The 13884-nt window shown below is 43.9% G+C and overlaps 1 protein-coding gene across 4 annotated transcripts in view; it reads left to right on the top strand.

The window, feature by feature from the left end:
* Nucleotides 1–13884, top strand: part of ST7 (suppression of tumorigenicity 7) — a 157602-nt gene that overhangs the window by 37851 nt on the left and 105867 nt on the right. For 2 of the 4 annotated variants that reach the window (XM_074870214.1, XM_074870213.1), the window contains exon 1: nt 5924–6300. The exons of the other annotated variants lie outside the window; for them this stretch is intronic. In XM_074870214.1, the coding sequence (XP_074726315.1) occupies nt 6279–6300 (22 nt within the window). In that variant the 5' untranslated portion in view covers nt 5924–6278. Of the gene's footprint in view, nt 1–5923; nt 6301–13884 lie in introns of those variants that run through there. 4 annotated transcript variants of the gene reach the window in all.

Below are 13884 nucleotides of genomic sequence, written 5' to 3'. Positions count from 1 at the left end.
TACACAGTGAGTAGATTGTCATACAGTGTTGGGAACTGTCTTAGATATTTGTGGATAAACAGTTTTATGTTTAAAACGAAACCAACCAAACTGAAAACCAAACCAATGAAACAAAAAAGAGCTGAATCATCCTAATCTTTTGACAGTACTATACAGGTGAGCTCTACTCTGCCACTTACAAAATAATATTGCCTTATTTTCCAGTCTCACACTGAATATTGGAAGGGAAGTGGTTGTTGAAAACGGAAGATTTATTCTGCATCCTCTGCTGTAGGGAATGGGAATACCTTTCTGTTCTGTTGCTCCCTGTTACCCCAGGTATTCAAGTAGAGTCCAGGGGCTACTACCAGGGGAGAAATAGATACTGCATTCCTTAGTATCTCAGGGCTCTGTCACCTACAGAAGTTTCTGGTTCCTATGAGAAGACAAGAGCCCAAGATTTGGGGTTTCTTCAAGGTCATGAGGCTAACGAGGAGCAAACACCCAGCCTTCTGAAGAGAGCTAGACACCTGCCTAGTATCCACGATTTCAGACGAATTCTAGAATTAAGTGCTTAAGATGAGCTAATCCTTTCTTATTTTCTTTCTTGAACGCAATATTCTTTACATACAGCTTTCTATGTGTAATACACTATCATTTCATGTCCATTAGATGTGCCCCAGATGGGTGGCCTGGGAGAGGCAGAACACACAGACCTTTGTTCATTGCTGAGCATCTACTTGGAGCTGCCTCTCGCTGCCTGTAGTGAATGGCTTGCAGTAATCATCTACAGGGCAGTGCTGAACCTACAATCTTTGTTAAAATTGAAGTTGAAAGGCATTGCAATAATGGCTATTATGATTCATTGTATCTCTTTTTTAAAAAGCAATCTGTCTTTTGAACTTCATCTCTCAGATAAGGACCAACATAGACATAAAAAGGTTTTTTGGTGGCAACATTAAGTACTTGGTCTTCAGTCTGTTATTTGTGTGTGTGTGCATGTGTATGTTTACTCAAAAAACTTAGTCGTTCTAGGCATTAATTGTCTGAAAATGCTGCAGAAAAAGAATTTTTACATGAAATGGGATTGCATAAATGCAATATGGACTGCACAGAAGTATTTAAAAAATGGCACAAGAGCAAATAATAATAAAAAGAAAAAAACATTCCTTGAGTCCATAAATAAATCTGGTATAAAATCTTTTCTTATGTTGTACAGGACGACGACTTTGACTTTTTTTGTGCCAGCAGTCTCCTTCCTTTCTGTGCCAATGCAATAAGGGAACAGCAAGTTACAAAGAAGGAATGCGGGTTGAAAACCTCAAACAAAAGGTGATAAGAGCTGTCTATGAGGAGAACAGGGAGGACTTCCAGACAGCTCAGATGTTCAGGGGTATTTTCCAGTGCCTGGCTAGCCAGTCCCCTTGCCTTCATGCCTGGGCTGCCTGTTCCTGGCTCTGCTGCTTACCTCGCTCCCTGGGCTGCTCTTCTCGCTGCCCAGCCCAGCTCCCAGTGGGAACATGCTGGTGTCTCCACAAATTAAGCACTTCTGACATTTCCTTCCAGTGGGACATGTCTTTATTGGCTCTCCTTGGCTCTGAATGCTAAACTGGTGGACCCCATGGGACACCTGCCCACTTTCTTGCCGGGAAGCACTCGTCAGGACTGTCTTCCCTCGCAGCAAGCCGTGATCCCTCTTCCCATGGCCACAGCTCCAAAGGTGCCATTTCTGAGACACTGGCTTCATTTAGTGAGGGAGGTATTGGAAATATACCCCTCAGATGGGTAATTGTTCACACTTCTGTGCCAGGGACTTGGTGTCATAGCATCAGTGCAGGCCGTGCGGTTTGGTTGTTTGAGGTGTTTGTTTGTACCTTAAATACACGATCCTGTGAGATGAGATGCTGAAGTTTTACCACCATGGTAGATTCTCCCTAGTATAATCACAATATCAATTTTTTTCACCAGAGATGTTTGTTAAAGTTAATTAAGGGTCAGCAAAGTTGAGCAAAACAAGGCCGGAGAAAGTGTAAGGCCAAGGAGCTGTGCCTCAGAGGTACATGCTGCTATTTGGCTTAATTTTTCTCTAGAGCCTGAAAAAACACCTTACAGTATTTTGCCGGTGTCACATTGATCAATAATTGGTGTGGCAGCTGTTGCCAGAGCTGACAAAACCTACAGAAGCTGGAGATCGTCACAGCATGGGTGACTTAGGGGTCTTCGCTGGGTTTTTAGAAGGAAGCTAACTAACATTCCTAGAGGCAAAATAACTTGCTTTTGAGGGTTGCTGAATGGTGTGGACTAACTGCACAGTCACTCAGAGATTTACAACAGCACCTTAAATGCATTAAATTTTTTAATATCTTAAAAAACTTTCAGTTTTAAACAACTTACAGAACAGGGGACTTGGAAAGTAAAGTCAAGTTTAACTAACGTAATGAAAATCCTTACACATCTTTGAGGACAATTGAGATTATCCTTTACTTTCGCTCTAGAGACTTGAATATGTGGGACCTGTTTCCTTGCCCTGGGAGAGACAGGTGAGACCTCCCCTGTTGAGGTGAGCTGTTCAGGGCAGTAGAACAGGAGAACCTCACAGGTAGGATGGATTCGTTTCCCATTCCCAGAGTTTCTCCTGTGGAAAAGGAGATTAAGCTCAAAGTGAAATGTTTCTCTAGTGACAATAGAGAATAAAGATTTCTGCTTTAGTGGATCAGCATAAGGCACATGTACAAATCTACCTCTGTTGGTAGCTCAAATTTCCTGCTTACACTGTTTTTCTTGAGAAGTTACTCCAGAGCAGAAATTGACATCTGTATAAAAATTTAACATTTCATTATCCAGCTTCTTTATTAAAATTCAAACTATGCTTTAGGGTTTAGACACACATGTCCTTACAAACCCAAGTAAAATATATACATTATTTTTCTGCAGTAATAAACTGAGGAATAAAGAGTATCTGCTCCAAGAGTAGAAACGGTTGAGGAGCACATCCCTTTCTCTGGAAAATGTGAATGTATAGGAGAGAGCTTTGAATAGCATATATATTTGCTGATTTCAATATTTCATGCTGGCTTGTTGAGAAATGTATGGAAGTTACATTGTAAATGAATCTAACACCTGAACATTGTCTTGTGCAGATTTTAAGCAAATCACAGCAATGCTAACACTTGCAGGAGGTTTCATTTGACATTCTCTACACTATTTTACATTATCTTCACTGCTATGTAAGAGAGAGAAACTTTCTCATAGGAAGAGATTAAACTTCTTGACCCTTCTTTGCAGAATAAACCAACAGCAAAATTCAGGGTAGGAAACAGAAATTCATAATCCTGCTAGCTAGCTAGCAAACTAAAAAGGTTATGGTCTTACAAGAGCAGTAGATCAGAAACAGATTTTAACACTTTCTTCAAGTCATTTTACAAAGTGTTTCAGGTAGATGTGAAAGAATTTCAGAGAAGGTCTTTCAGTGGCCTGTCAAGAGTCACCTTCCCCACAAGGCTAAGCACTGACCTGGCAAGCCTAACGCTAATGAAATAAATTATTATGAACTCGTTCCATAGATACTGCATGGGTTGTTTAGGCTTTTCAGCTGCCTGTGTGCGTCACTGTAATGAGAACTTGGCAGAGGGCCTGGGCTCCATGACACCTTCAAGGATGTCGTTGGAAAGCCCTGAGGTTTTGCATCTTCCTGGAAACAATGCTGTGGCAAGTTCAGATCTGCTCATCTGAGCAAAACCTATTCTTCAGCCATTGCACAAGTGCACTAGGGGTTTTGTTCCAGAGATTTGTGTTTAAAGATGCTGGGAGACTTACTTGTACATAATAAACATGTTTCTGTTGGGAACTTGCCTCGGTTGCTGGAAAGCCAAGCCAGAACACTTGCTTTGCTCCATGCACTGCAGCTTCTTATCAAACTGTTTTGACTGAAGGAGGTGTTACTGGCTCCAATTAGTCAAAATAACAAGTTCAGTTCTGGGAACAACAAAACTACGGTCCTCTCAGAGTATTTGTGCCACTGGCATTATAACATTATGGTCAAAACCAATTTGGACATGTCTTCCTGGTGCTGAGCATCCACGCACATGACTGCAGATATTCATTACAATTGAACAGCCAGGCTATTAATTCAGGTGCTTAAGTACAAATCTGAGGACATCTGGTTGGTCATTGCCCAAGGGTTGATTTGAGTCACCATGCACTGGTGTTTTGTCTGCTGATGGAGAGATTAAAAGTTGCCTGTTCGAGAGTGTGTTGTGAGATGTCTCACCCCAGCGTATGGCCTCTCCCGTGGCTTTGTTCCAGAGATAAAATACAGATAAATGCTCCCAAAAGCCTGGTGGTCCTAAGTATTCACATGGTGTGTGCAGAACACAAAGGGACCTTCAACATGTGGGGTGGAAAGCAGGGAAACCATTGAAGAGTGTTTTGCACCAACAGAGGTTACCAGGAGAGGAGCTCTGTGTGCCTTGCAGGGTGCCCCCCACCAGGATGGGAAGGACAAGGAGATCAGGCTCTACACAGCCTCTTGATCTCCCTCCTTCCTCACAGCACCCGTGGGCCTGGGTTGTTGAGGGTCCATATGGACATTGGCGGGCACACACATTGTATGAGCTTGGGACCGTGTTCCCCATCCCCAGGAGCAGAGGGATAGCATGGCAATGGACCACTGTGACTCTGACCTATACGTTGCTTTCCAGTCTGCTCTTAGGGCAGTGGTGGCCCTGGCCAACACCTGCTTGGTTCTCTAATGATTTAAGCACATTGAGATCCTCGGGTGTTACTCATTTTTTCAGCCTGCTGTTCATATTCTGCAAACAGCACAAACCCCCTTAGCACATGGAGTAGCAGGAGCATTTGGGAAACCCACGAAGCATTGGTTACCTCACAAAAGATCAGAAATGGGCAGGGTGGGTTGTTTTTCTTTAAGTGCTTCACTTAAAGAATGGACTTGCATGTATCTCCTTTCTCCTGATCCACTAGCAGAGCTTTTCAGTCTTTGCCATCTTGGGAACTACATATATTTGTTCAGTGAGATTTACCAGAAATGTTCTCGGTTTTGTCCCCTCCAGACAGCTATTCCTATGGATGGCCCCCAATGTCTGGTAGCTTCCCACTATCAGCTTACTGCTTGACTGCTCTTGCCAGCACAAGACAGGCAAATTCCTTTTGTCTGCAGGAGGATTGGAAGGAGCCAGCTTAAGGCTTTGTTTGTATGATTGAACATTTTTAAATTACTGAGCGTCAGAAAAAAATACACTCAATGCACTCAAAAATGCACCCGCAGAGGCTAAGAAACACTAGATCTAGATGGTTTAGAAGAATAAAGAAGAAATAATGAAAATATTTCTTTGGTTGCTAGGGTGCCTATTTATTACTGAGATCAGTGTGGTTTGGGGTCTTTCTTTTAATTTAGATGTGTAACTTATTTATTATGGTTAGAACATTGCCACAGTGTATTCTGACAATAGATTTAAGTAAATGACACGGTTGGCTAACACTTCGATGTGAAAATTAGGTCTAAAGTGTAGATTGGCTAAGGATTTTAATTTTTCTTGGAAGGAAAAATAATGAAGAGAGTTAGTGATAGAAATTCATGGTTATTCTTTTTTGAAAATGCCGTAAGTGGCATTTACTAGGACATTTGTCTCCAAAATTTATTCTGTTTGCACAGAAACACTTTGCATCTCCTGCAGCTGAGAAAAGGAGTGTGAATTCAAGGCAGATATTTTCCTGCCAGCATTACAGCTCCAGGTGGGGGCTTTATCATCACGGAGGGAAATACATGTCTGGTTCTTTGTCTTCTGCTTTTTGTGACAAAGGAATTCCCATTTGAATTGCTCTGCTCCGTTCAAGCCCCCTCCGAGCCTCCGGGTTAGCAGCAGTCAGTCTTTGCAGTGTCCTGACGTCATCCAGTGTATGCATAAGCTCTGCTATTGTCTTACGGAGAGCAGGGGCTGGGGATTGCAGTATCTGGTGGCTGCTACCTATTTACGCCTGCCGGTATCACGGAAAGGACGCTGGCCTGCCCTTATCTCTTGGATTTAAACCAGAAGCTCCTGCTTTTTGCTTCCTGAAGAAGGACCTTTGCTGCGGTTGCAAGGAAAAGCTGTCTGCGGTGTGGAGCAGAGGAGGGCTGAGGAGAGAGCAGAATCTGGCAGCTTGGAGAGCCTGGACTGCATTGTCTGGCTTCATGACCCCCGCTGTGTAGCTGTCTCATCCCTACTCTCATACACTCCCTCTGTCTTCCACTCTTTTTTCTTCTTTCCTTTTTAAAATAGCAGCATCTGGGGCCAGCCATGTTTGGCACTGAATCTTCATGTAAGTAAATGCATCCTACTTACATCATTTTTCTGTTGAGAATAGGGTTTGTTTTGTCCTCGCTGTACCCACCACCCTTGCATTCCCTTTGCTGTAGGTCGTTGGCTAAAAGCTGCGGTCCTTGCCTGTTTACGAAGGGATGAAAGATGCCGGAGGGGAAGCATCTACCTCCTCCTTAACTGTGGGTGCATCCTTGCTGCCGGCAGCAAGGCAGCATAGGGCTGTCAGCACTGCTGAATTCAGGCTACTGAAAGATGGGGAGAAAAAGGCAGTTTTGCTTGAATGTATTAATTGATAAGATCACATCTGTCAATGATCGGGAGTTGCAAACGCTCTAGTGAATGCGCTACTCAGATGATACGTTTGGGGACTCGGAATGCTGCAGCATTAGATGGGCGAGAGCTGGGGGAGAGTGATTTAATCAGCAGGAAAAGACTATCTGTCTCATTTGCTTCATTTTTGTTTCTGGGAAGAAGGAGGCTTGCGTGGGATCCCTCCTGTAACTGGAGAATCCAAAATTAAATTAGGTGGAATTCTAAGTATGAGGTGAAAAATGCAAAATAATAGGATCATTTATTTGTTTCTTCCCAATCTTTGTGCTGGAAAATCTTAACTGAGGCAGTCTGCTGTATAATAGCAGTGCAGACGCGTGTCATTGAAAGCAAGCCAGTTTTGCTTCAACGGGAACAATAATTACCTACCTGGCAAATCTGGCTGCAGAGGAAGGCTGGGGGCTTATGTATAAATAATGTTGCTGGTGACAGTGCAGCTGTGTGGAGACCAGTCTGATCCAGTGATTATTGGGTGACTGAAAAATAGAAAACAGTTGTTTACACTGTATTTTGTGCACAAGTAGTACTGCATGTTGAAAACGTGTCTCATTTGAATATGAAGTGCTGGCTTTTTAGAGCGTTATAACATGCAGCGTGTGTAATGTCCCCGTGCCGTTAGGCTGGGACTCGTTCTGCGACTCGGCTCTTCCTGAGAAGCAGTGAGAGCAGCAGGATACTTCATAATCACGTCCTCCTGGTTGTCAAACCCCCATGCTCCCAAAGGGTTAATTGGTCCTGTTGCCTGGCTCTAGCAGCTCCCCCCCTCCTCTGCCACAACACCTGGTCAAGGTCAGGCAGCATAAAAACAAAATTTGCCTTTAGATTTCTTTTGTTTGGGGACTCATTTTTCATTCATGGTTGTAAACATGTTTGCAGCTCTGGGTCAGTGGAGCGTGAGCAGAGATGCCAAATGTTGTAGCTGCATCTGTTTAATACCCTGCCAGATCTGTAAGCCCCAGCCTGTGTGTCTACGGGATTTGCCTCTGCAAAATGCATATTAACATGCTCTGACATAAAATCAGTGGCGTACCTGCCCTTTTGCAGAAAGTGTGTACTGCATACTTGGAAAGTCAAATTATTCAGCCTTGTTCATTTTTGTCGTCCTCTTGTTTTATGAGGTGCATTAATAAACGGCTTCCTTGTCACATCAGGCTTTTGGCTAAAGTCACTGGGTTGTACCACCAGCAGCTGTGGCTGCTTTTGTTTCCATGGTTCCCGCAATTTAGAAAAGGGTGATGGGAGCTTCCTAACAGCCACTACCTGTTTCCCAGAAGGGTCTAGTGGCATTATTTGCCTTTAAAAAACGGGTTAAATGCATCATGTCTAGTTGCCATCGATCCAAGCAGAGACTGTGGCTAGTGCCTGCCTGCACTCCCCCACCAGATGAAGAAGAAGGCAGTGTGATGGCCTCGCCTTTGTTCAGTCCCCTTCCCCTGTGCCTCTGCTCAGGCCTGCACCTCGTACCCAAGGGGCCTCCTGGGACACTGGAGTTTCTCTTTGGGTTGGTTGGACTGCCTGTCCTCTTGCCTGCTGCTGCTGGTGCTGGCAGCTGGGAGGAGAGCGGGGTTACTGGTGATGCCCCCTACATCCCTGCCTGCTCAGGGCAGCCCTTGCATAATCAGCCCTGCCCGCAGCACTGCAGGAGGAATGGCGGGTTTGCTTTCAGAGAAAGAAAATTGTATCAAAATTAATTTAATCAAAATGCAATCGCAGCCAGAGGTTTTTGGTCTTCCCCCTCCTCCTGTCTTCATCATATTTCCAAGCTGTCAAATGTCAATACCGTGACGAATTGTTAAAATTTCTGTCTTGCTGGAACATAAAATAAATAAAATAAATTAATAAGATTCAGCATCATCTGGTCCTTGAAAACGACAGAGGCCATTTCTGCTGCTGCCCAAAAAGCATGAAATGAGCAGATTACATTTTTTTAATCCTGCTGTTTACACTTAGTATTTAGGCTTTTCTTTCTCTTCTCTGATTAAAAAAACAAGATAAATGGTCAGAAGCGAATTCTGGTTTAGAACCTTTATACTGTCACTGAGTATCAAAATATTTTAAATGTAAAATCAACTCTCACTCAGCAATCCAGGTTTTTCTTTCTGCTTTTAACAGCAGAAGGGCAATAAAAGATAGTCCAAGGGCTGTTGTAGAAACACAGGCATCTGCTTATCACCTCCTGGAGGCAGGGAAAGACAAACAGCAGACGACACCGGCCTGTAAAGGGGGATAAGGCAGCAGGCGATGCACAAACAGCTGCTAACATGATGAGCGAGGAAAAACCACTAGGGTGGTGTCAGGGGGGCTGTATGCATGGGGGGTGCAGTTCTCCATCCCACGCCACCTCTCCGGCTGACCTGACAGATTTATCTGCTCACCGCAATTGTTTCATGTTCTGTAGGGAGTAAATAAAACCTGGTTTGATAGAGCATTGGGTTGAGAATGCAGTCTTTTTGAAGCTGAAATGATGTTGCAGAGCTGCACCGAAGTGGGGAAGCGGTGGGGCTCTGAACAAGTGATGAGCAGGACCCCACAAGAAGGACACCCTCCGTTCAGGGAGAAGAGAGAACCCCAAGCCTAGGGGAATTAACCAGGAAATGTGCCTCAGCTGACTCGTAATACTGGCAGTTGCAGGCCTACAAGAGAGACAACACAGACACAAATTAAACTGAAGTGTGAGAACAGACACAGTCAGGGGGGCTCACCAGTGCTGGGGGAGGTCAGGGAGATGTGTGTGGCTCCACCAAATCTGTCTGTGTAATGGGAAGAAATGGTTCAGGGTACGCGGTTCAGAGCCTGTAAAGCGAGCAAAGAGGCGCTCAGAGAGCCATTTCATGCGTGTCTGAGAATGTGCACCATGTGTGCTTCAGATACCCCAGATAGGAAGCTGCGAGAAGGGAATCGCACACACACGTGTATTCCGCTTGCCCCAAAGCTGCTGAAAGGACCCAGATGCATGCTGTGAAAGTCTGAGGTGATGTTCTCAGTACTGCTGCATTTGTTCATGCCAGGGTATTTTAACCTACCAGCAATGCTGAACTGTGAGGGTTATATGGGAGGTAGTCTGGGAGGTGCTTTTCCAGCCTGGGCTGTTCAGGGAGATGCTCATGGTGGTCCCTGTCTGATAGATCAGCAGCTGCACTCTGGAAAGCGTAGAGACTCTGCACTAAAGGAGGGCTGACTAAAGGACAGGAGAAATGCCAAACCAAAGGGCAAGTGGAGCTTTTCTCCATCACAAGGCTAATGATGGAAGGCTGCTTTCCACGGAGAGGCCAGAGAATGCTGTGGAGAAGGGGAAACCTTGCCCACTTAAGTGTGCCAGGGAAAGCTGCTGTGCTTGTCACAGGCGCACTGTACTGTCTTCTGCTCTGTCTGTTCAGAAAGTGCTTTTGTTTCTAGGCATTTTTTTCCCCAAACTCTCTTCCAGTCAGAATTCAATAAATGGGAAAGGTCGCACCAAGATAATTGATTTTATGGCATCAGAACAGTAGTCGTATAAACCCCTGCAAAACAGCAGCAGTCAACAGTGGAGAATACAAGAGATCTTAGCATCAGATACTAAGAGCAAGGACGATCCAATTGGCATGGCTGCTGCTGCCCTGGGTCGGTGTGCCTGCATCCTCCTTTCCCCAGCACCAGTACTGACCCCCAACCACGGGAGAGCCAGCCAAAACCTGTCCGCTTCTGCAAGTAGCCAGTTTTGAGCATGTTGGGTCCCCAGGCTGGTTCGTGGGGTAATTAAATGAGCAGCGGTGCAAGCCAGGGTGGAACACAGTTGTTGAAACTCTGGTGGGATAGCAGCCTTGGCGAGAGTGGGCTCCACTGAACCAGCAGATGACCAAAACGCTCCTTTTTTGAGCATAAATAGCCCACTGCTGTCCTGAATTGCCAAGACCAGTAATAACCGTAAGTATAGGTACATGGCATCAGATGACAGCCACAATTTCACAGTGATGTTACACTGGTTTCTCAGGCAACTTGTACGTCAAAGACAGGTTACAGGAACGTACCAGAAGCTGTAACTTTAAACCAATATATTTGGCTGCTGAGGTTCCTGCTGTTCCTCATAGTCAGGATTGTTGAACAAATTGCAGAACCAGGTCAAAGACAGGCTTGGCTACAGCAGCGTCAAATGCCAGAGTAAACCTGGATTATGAAAGGGATTGAGTTTGCAGGAGCTGTAATAAACTTGACAAATTCAGCAGTGAAACTTCAAGATGTTTGGAGAGAAAAATATAGTCTCACCTCCTACTTTACATTAGATTTTGAGGATTTACTGAGTGCTATTATGGTTATTTTTTAAATGAACGCATTTTTTAAAAATACAAGCATGAGGTAAGAGAGGGTTCTGCAGGTTCTGTAAAGGCCTTTGGCTGTATTACTTTGTTAGGTGCCTGAGGCGATGTCTCCAAGGGCTTGCTTGTATGTGTGCTCAGGAGGACAGGGGCTTGAAGCTCAGCCCTCCTTCTCAGACAGCACCAATGGCAGTTTGAATTCGCTGTGTTGAGCTGTTTACAAGCAGGGAGCTCTTGGGAGGGTTTAAGTGCACCATGCCCTTTCGTCCTCCACAAAGAAAAAGTGAACAGAGACGTCTCACAGGCTAAATTTGACTCATGCACTTGACAGTCTTAGACAATTTGGCTCTTCCAGCCCTGGATCACCTTCCCTATTGCATTGGTTTAGAGGTTGCAAAGATGTGATGTAGTTACTGAATACAGTGCTAGTGTCTGGTGTAGCTGGGTCCACACACTGCCTTCTGGAACAGGGAAGAAATCTCAAGGTGCATACAGTGAATAGGGTAACCTTTTTTTTCAGATTGTCAAATTGGTTGGTCCTTGCCATAGCTAAAAGCATGAGCTATAATTACTGGAGGAGTCTGTGACTGGTCAAAGGTGACAAAAGATCTTTCAGATTCAAGACAAAAATCATAGAATAATTGAGGTTGAAGGGACCAGCCCCTCCCTCAAAGCAGGACCGATCTCCAAGCCAGTGAAAGATACCATCTCAATTCATCTGCATGTTTGCAAAATGGTATGAGATCAAAACAAGCTTCAACTTTGACCAGTTTAATTTACAGGACCAGAAATAGGGATAAATCTTTATGCTCAAGGACAGTTGAAAGATTATTAGAGTCCCTTTGGGCTGTGTGACCCAGATGGGAAGTGCAGTACATGCAGTGATGACTGTGTCATATTATTAGAGCTAGGGTAGCAGAAGTAGAGTTTCATGCAATTTGGGGGTAATTAATGAGTATGCCCAGCAAAAAAGACTTATTCACAGAACAATATAAGTCATCTCTTTTCATCTTAGCTAGAATACCCTGCTTGATCCTTGAAGCAGCAGGAAAAGGTCTGTAAAATGCTACAAAAAGAGCATGTGGGATTCAGGGAGATAGAGTATTACAGGTTTCAAGATTAATGTATATCTTTCCTGTTTGGTGAAAATACTGATATAACACCACTGTTCAGACCCTTTCATATGAAGGCCATTATCTATAATGACAGATTACAGAATCTTAGAAATGCCATTATGTTCCCTATTGTAAAGGATAGGATGCTGAGGCTCCATATTAGGGAAAGAAGATGTACAACTACAGAGAAAAACACTTGCAACCCAGAATCCATTGTAGCTCAGTGGAAAATTGGCTGGCTTTGCTGTGTTTGATCAAGGCGAAGCTTATGCTGAGAGATCAACTTAAGATGCTCAGAAACCAGGAGTGCAAGTGAACACATATTCTACCTAGACCAAGAAGTGTGCCATTGCTTCCCAGCATTAGATGGAAAGTATTTTTGGGGTTCCTAGGGCTGTCTATGGATTTAATTTGGAAATGGCATCTTGAGGTTTATCAGGTGTTTTGATCAGTACATGGGAAGTAGAAGGTAAATTCTTGTGAAACTAAAGGCAGCAATACAAAATTAAAGTCTGATACGTTTGACTTCTTTTGAGAAATCCAGTGGCTATGAAGATTTTTCCTTGGTGCAGTGAAATGGAGGATGCTGAGGTGTGACCCTCAAAGCATGCTAGGTAGTGTTTCAGCCTAAAGCAAGAGCTGAAGGTGAAAACATTACAACGTTGGTGAGCTTTTCAGAGAAATTATATAGCTATAGTGGGGACTTTCCACACTTGTATAGCCCTTACATAGCTTTTGTGAAGGTTTGACTGAACAGGGAAGAAGGACGAGAGAGTGGTGGGAATGAACTCTGGAAGAATGTGCCTTGTACTCAAAAGGCCTGTAGCCTACAAAGCCGTGAGGAGATTCTGAAGATGCCAGTGGAAAGATTATCCATCTCCCTTGGCCTCTCATGTTTAACGTGCCACTCATTAGCCCAGTGATTTTGCAATCTACAGTGATGATATGATTTCATATATGTCATCACTCCAGCAAATGCCAACTTACATTTTACTGCTAGGAATGGGTCTTGGAAAGCTGTTGTGTATTTGGATTTCCTGCTGTACTCACCTGAGTGTGGAAGTCCCCATCTTAGAATCATAGAATCATTCAGGTTGGAAAAGATCCTTTGGATCATCAGCCCTACTCTACAAAGTTCTCCCCTACACCATATCCCCCAGCATCTCATCTAAACAACCCTTAAACACATCCAGGGATGGTGACTCCACCACCTCCCTGGGCAGCCTCTTCCACTGTCTAACCAATCTTATGGTGCATCAGGGAGTTTTAAGAGGATACGGTCTTGACGTTGATGAGTTGTGGTTGTGCAAGTGCAGCAAAAGGAAAATGTACTAAATTACATATTTTAAAAGTTCCTGGATAGAAGTTGAAAAAGGAGATAAGATATTTTTCACTTCTTGTGTTTGCTGCATTTTTTAAAAGGAGTAAGGGATCATATGATGAGGACACCACTAGAAGGCGAATTCTGAGGGGAAGGGCATATATTACAGCTCCATGGAGCTCAGAAAATAGCAGCTGACTCCACTTGTTAAGATCTCTGCTACAAGAAAAGGAAAAACTGCTGTAAGAAGATAGCATCCCAAGCATAACCTGAACTGTATAAATCACTGGCTTACCAATACTTAACATGAGTCACACTGACTCTGAACTGACTTAGCACAAGGAAAATCCTGCTCATCGCAAATAGAAAAAAATAAAAAAAATAAAAGCATTGTAATTAGCAATACAGAAAGATGCTAAAAAGGTATATTTAACATTCAGGAAGAGCTGAATCTGGAAAATATTAGTACCACTAACCTTTTTTTTCCTGTGGGCTGCATTCATTACTGGCATTAGTAAGGTATC

Source organism: Strix uralensis, chromosome 5 (genome assembly GCF_047716275.1).
Source record: "Strix uralensis isolate ZFMK-TIS-50842 chromosome 5, bStrUra1, whole genome shotgun sequence".
NCBI lineage: Eukaryota > Metazoa > Chordata > Aves > Strigiformes > Strigidae > Strix > Strix uralensis.
This window is presented reverse-complemented; position numbering and strand designations above follow the sequence as displayed.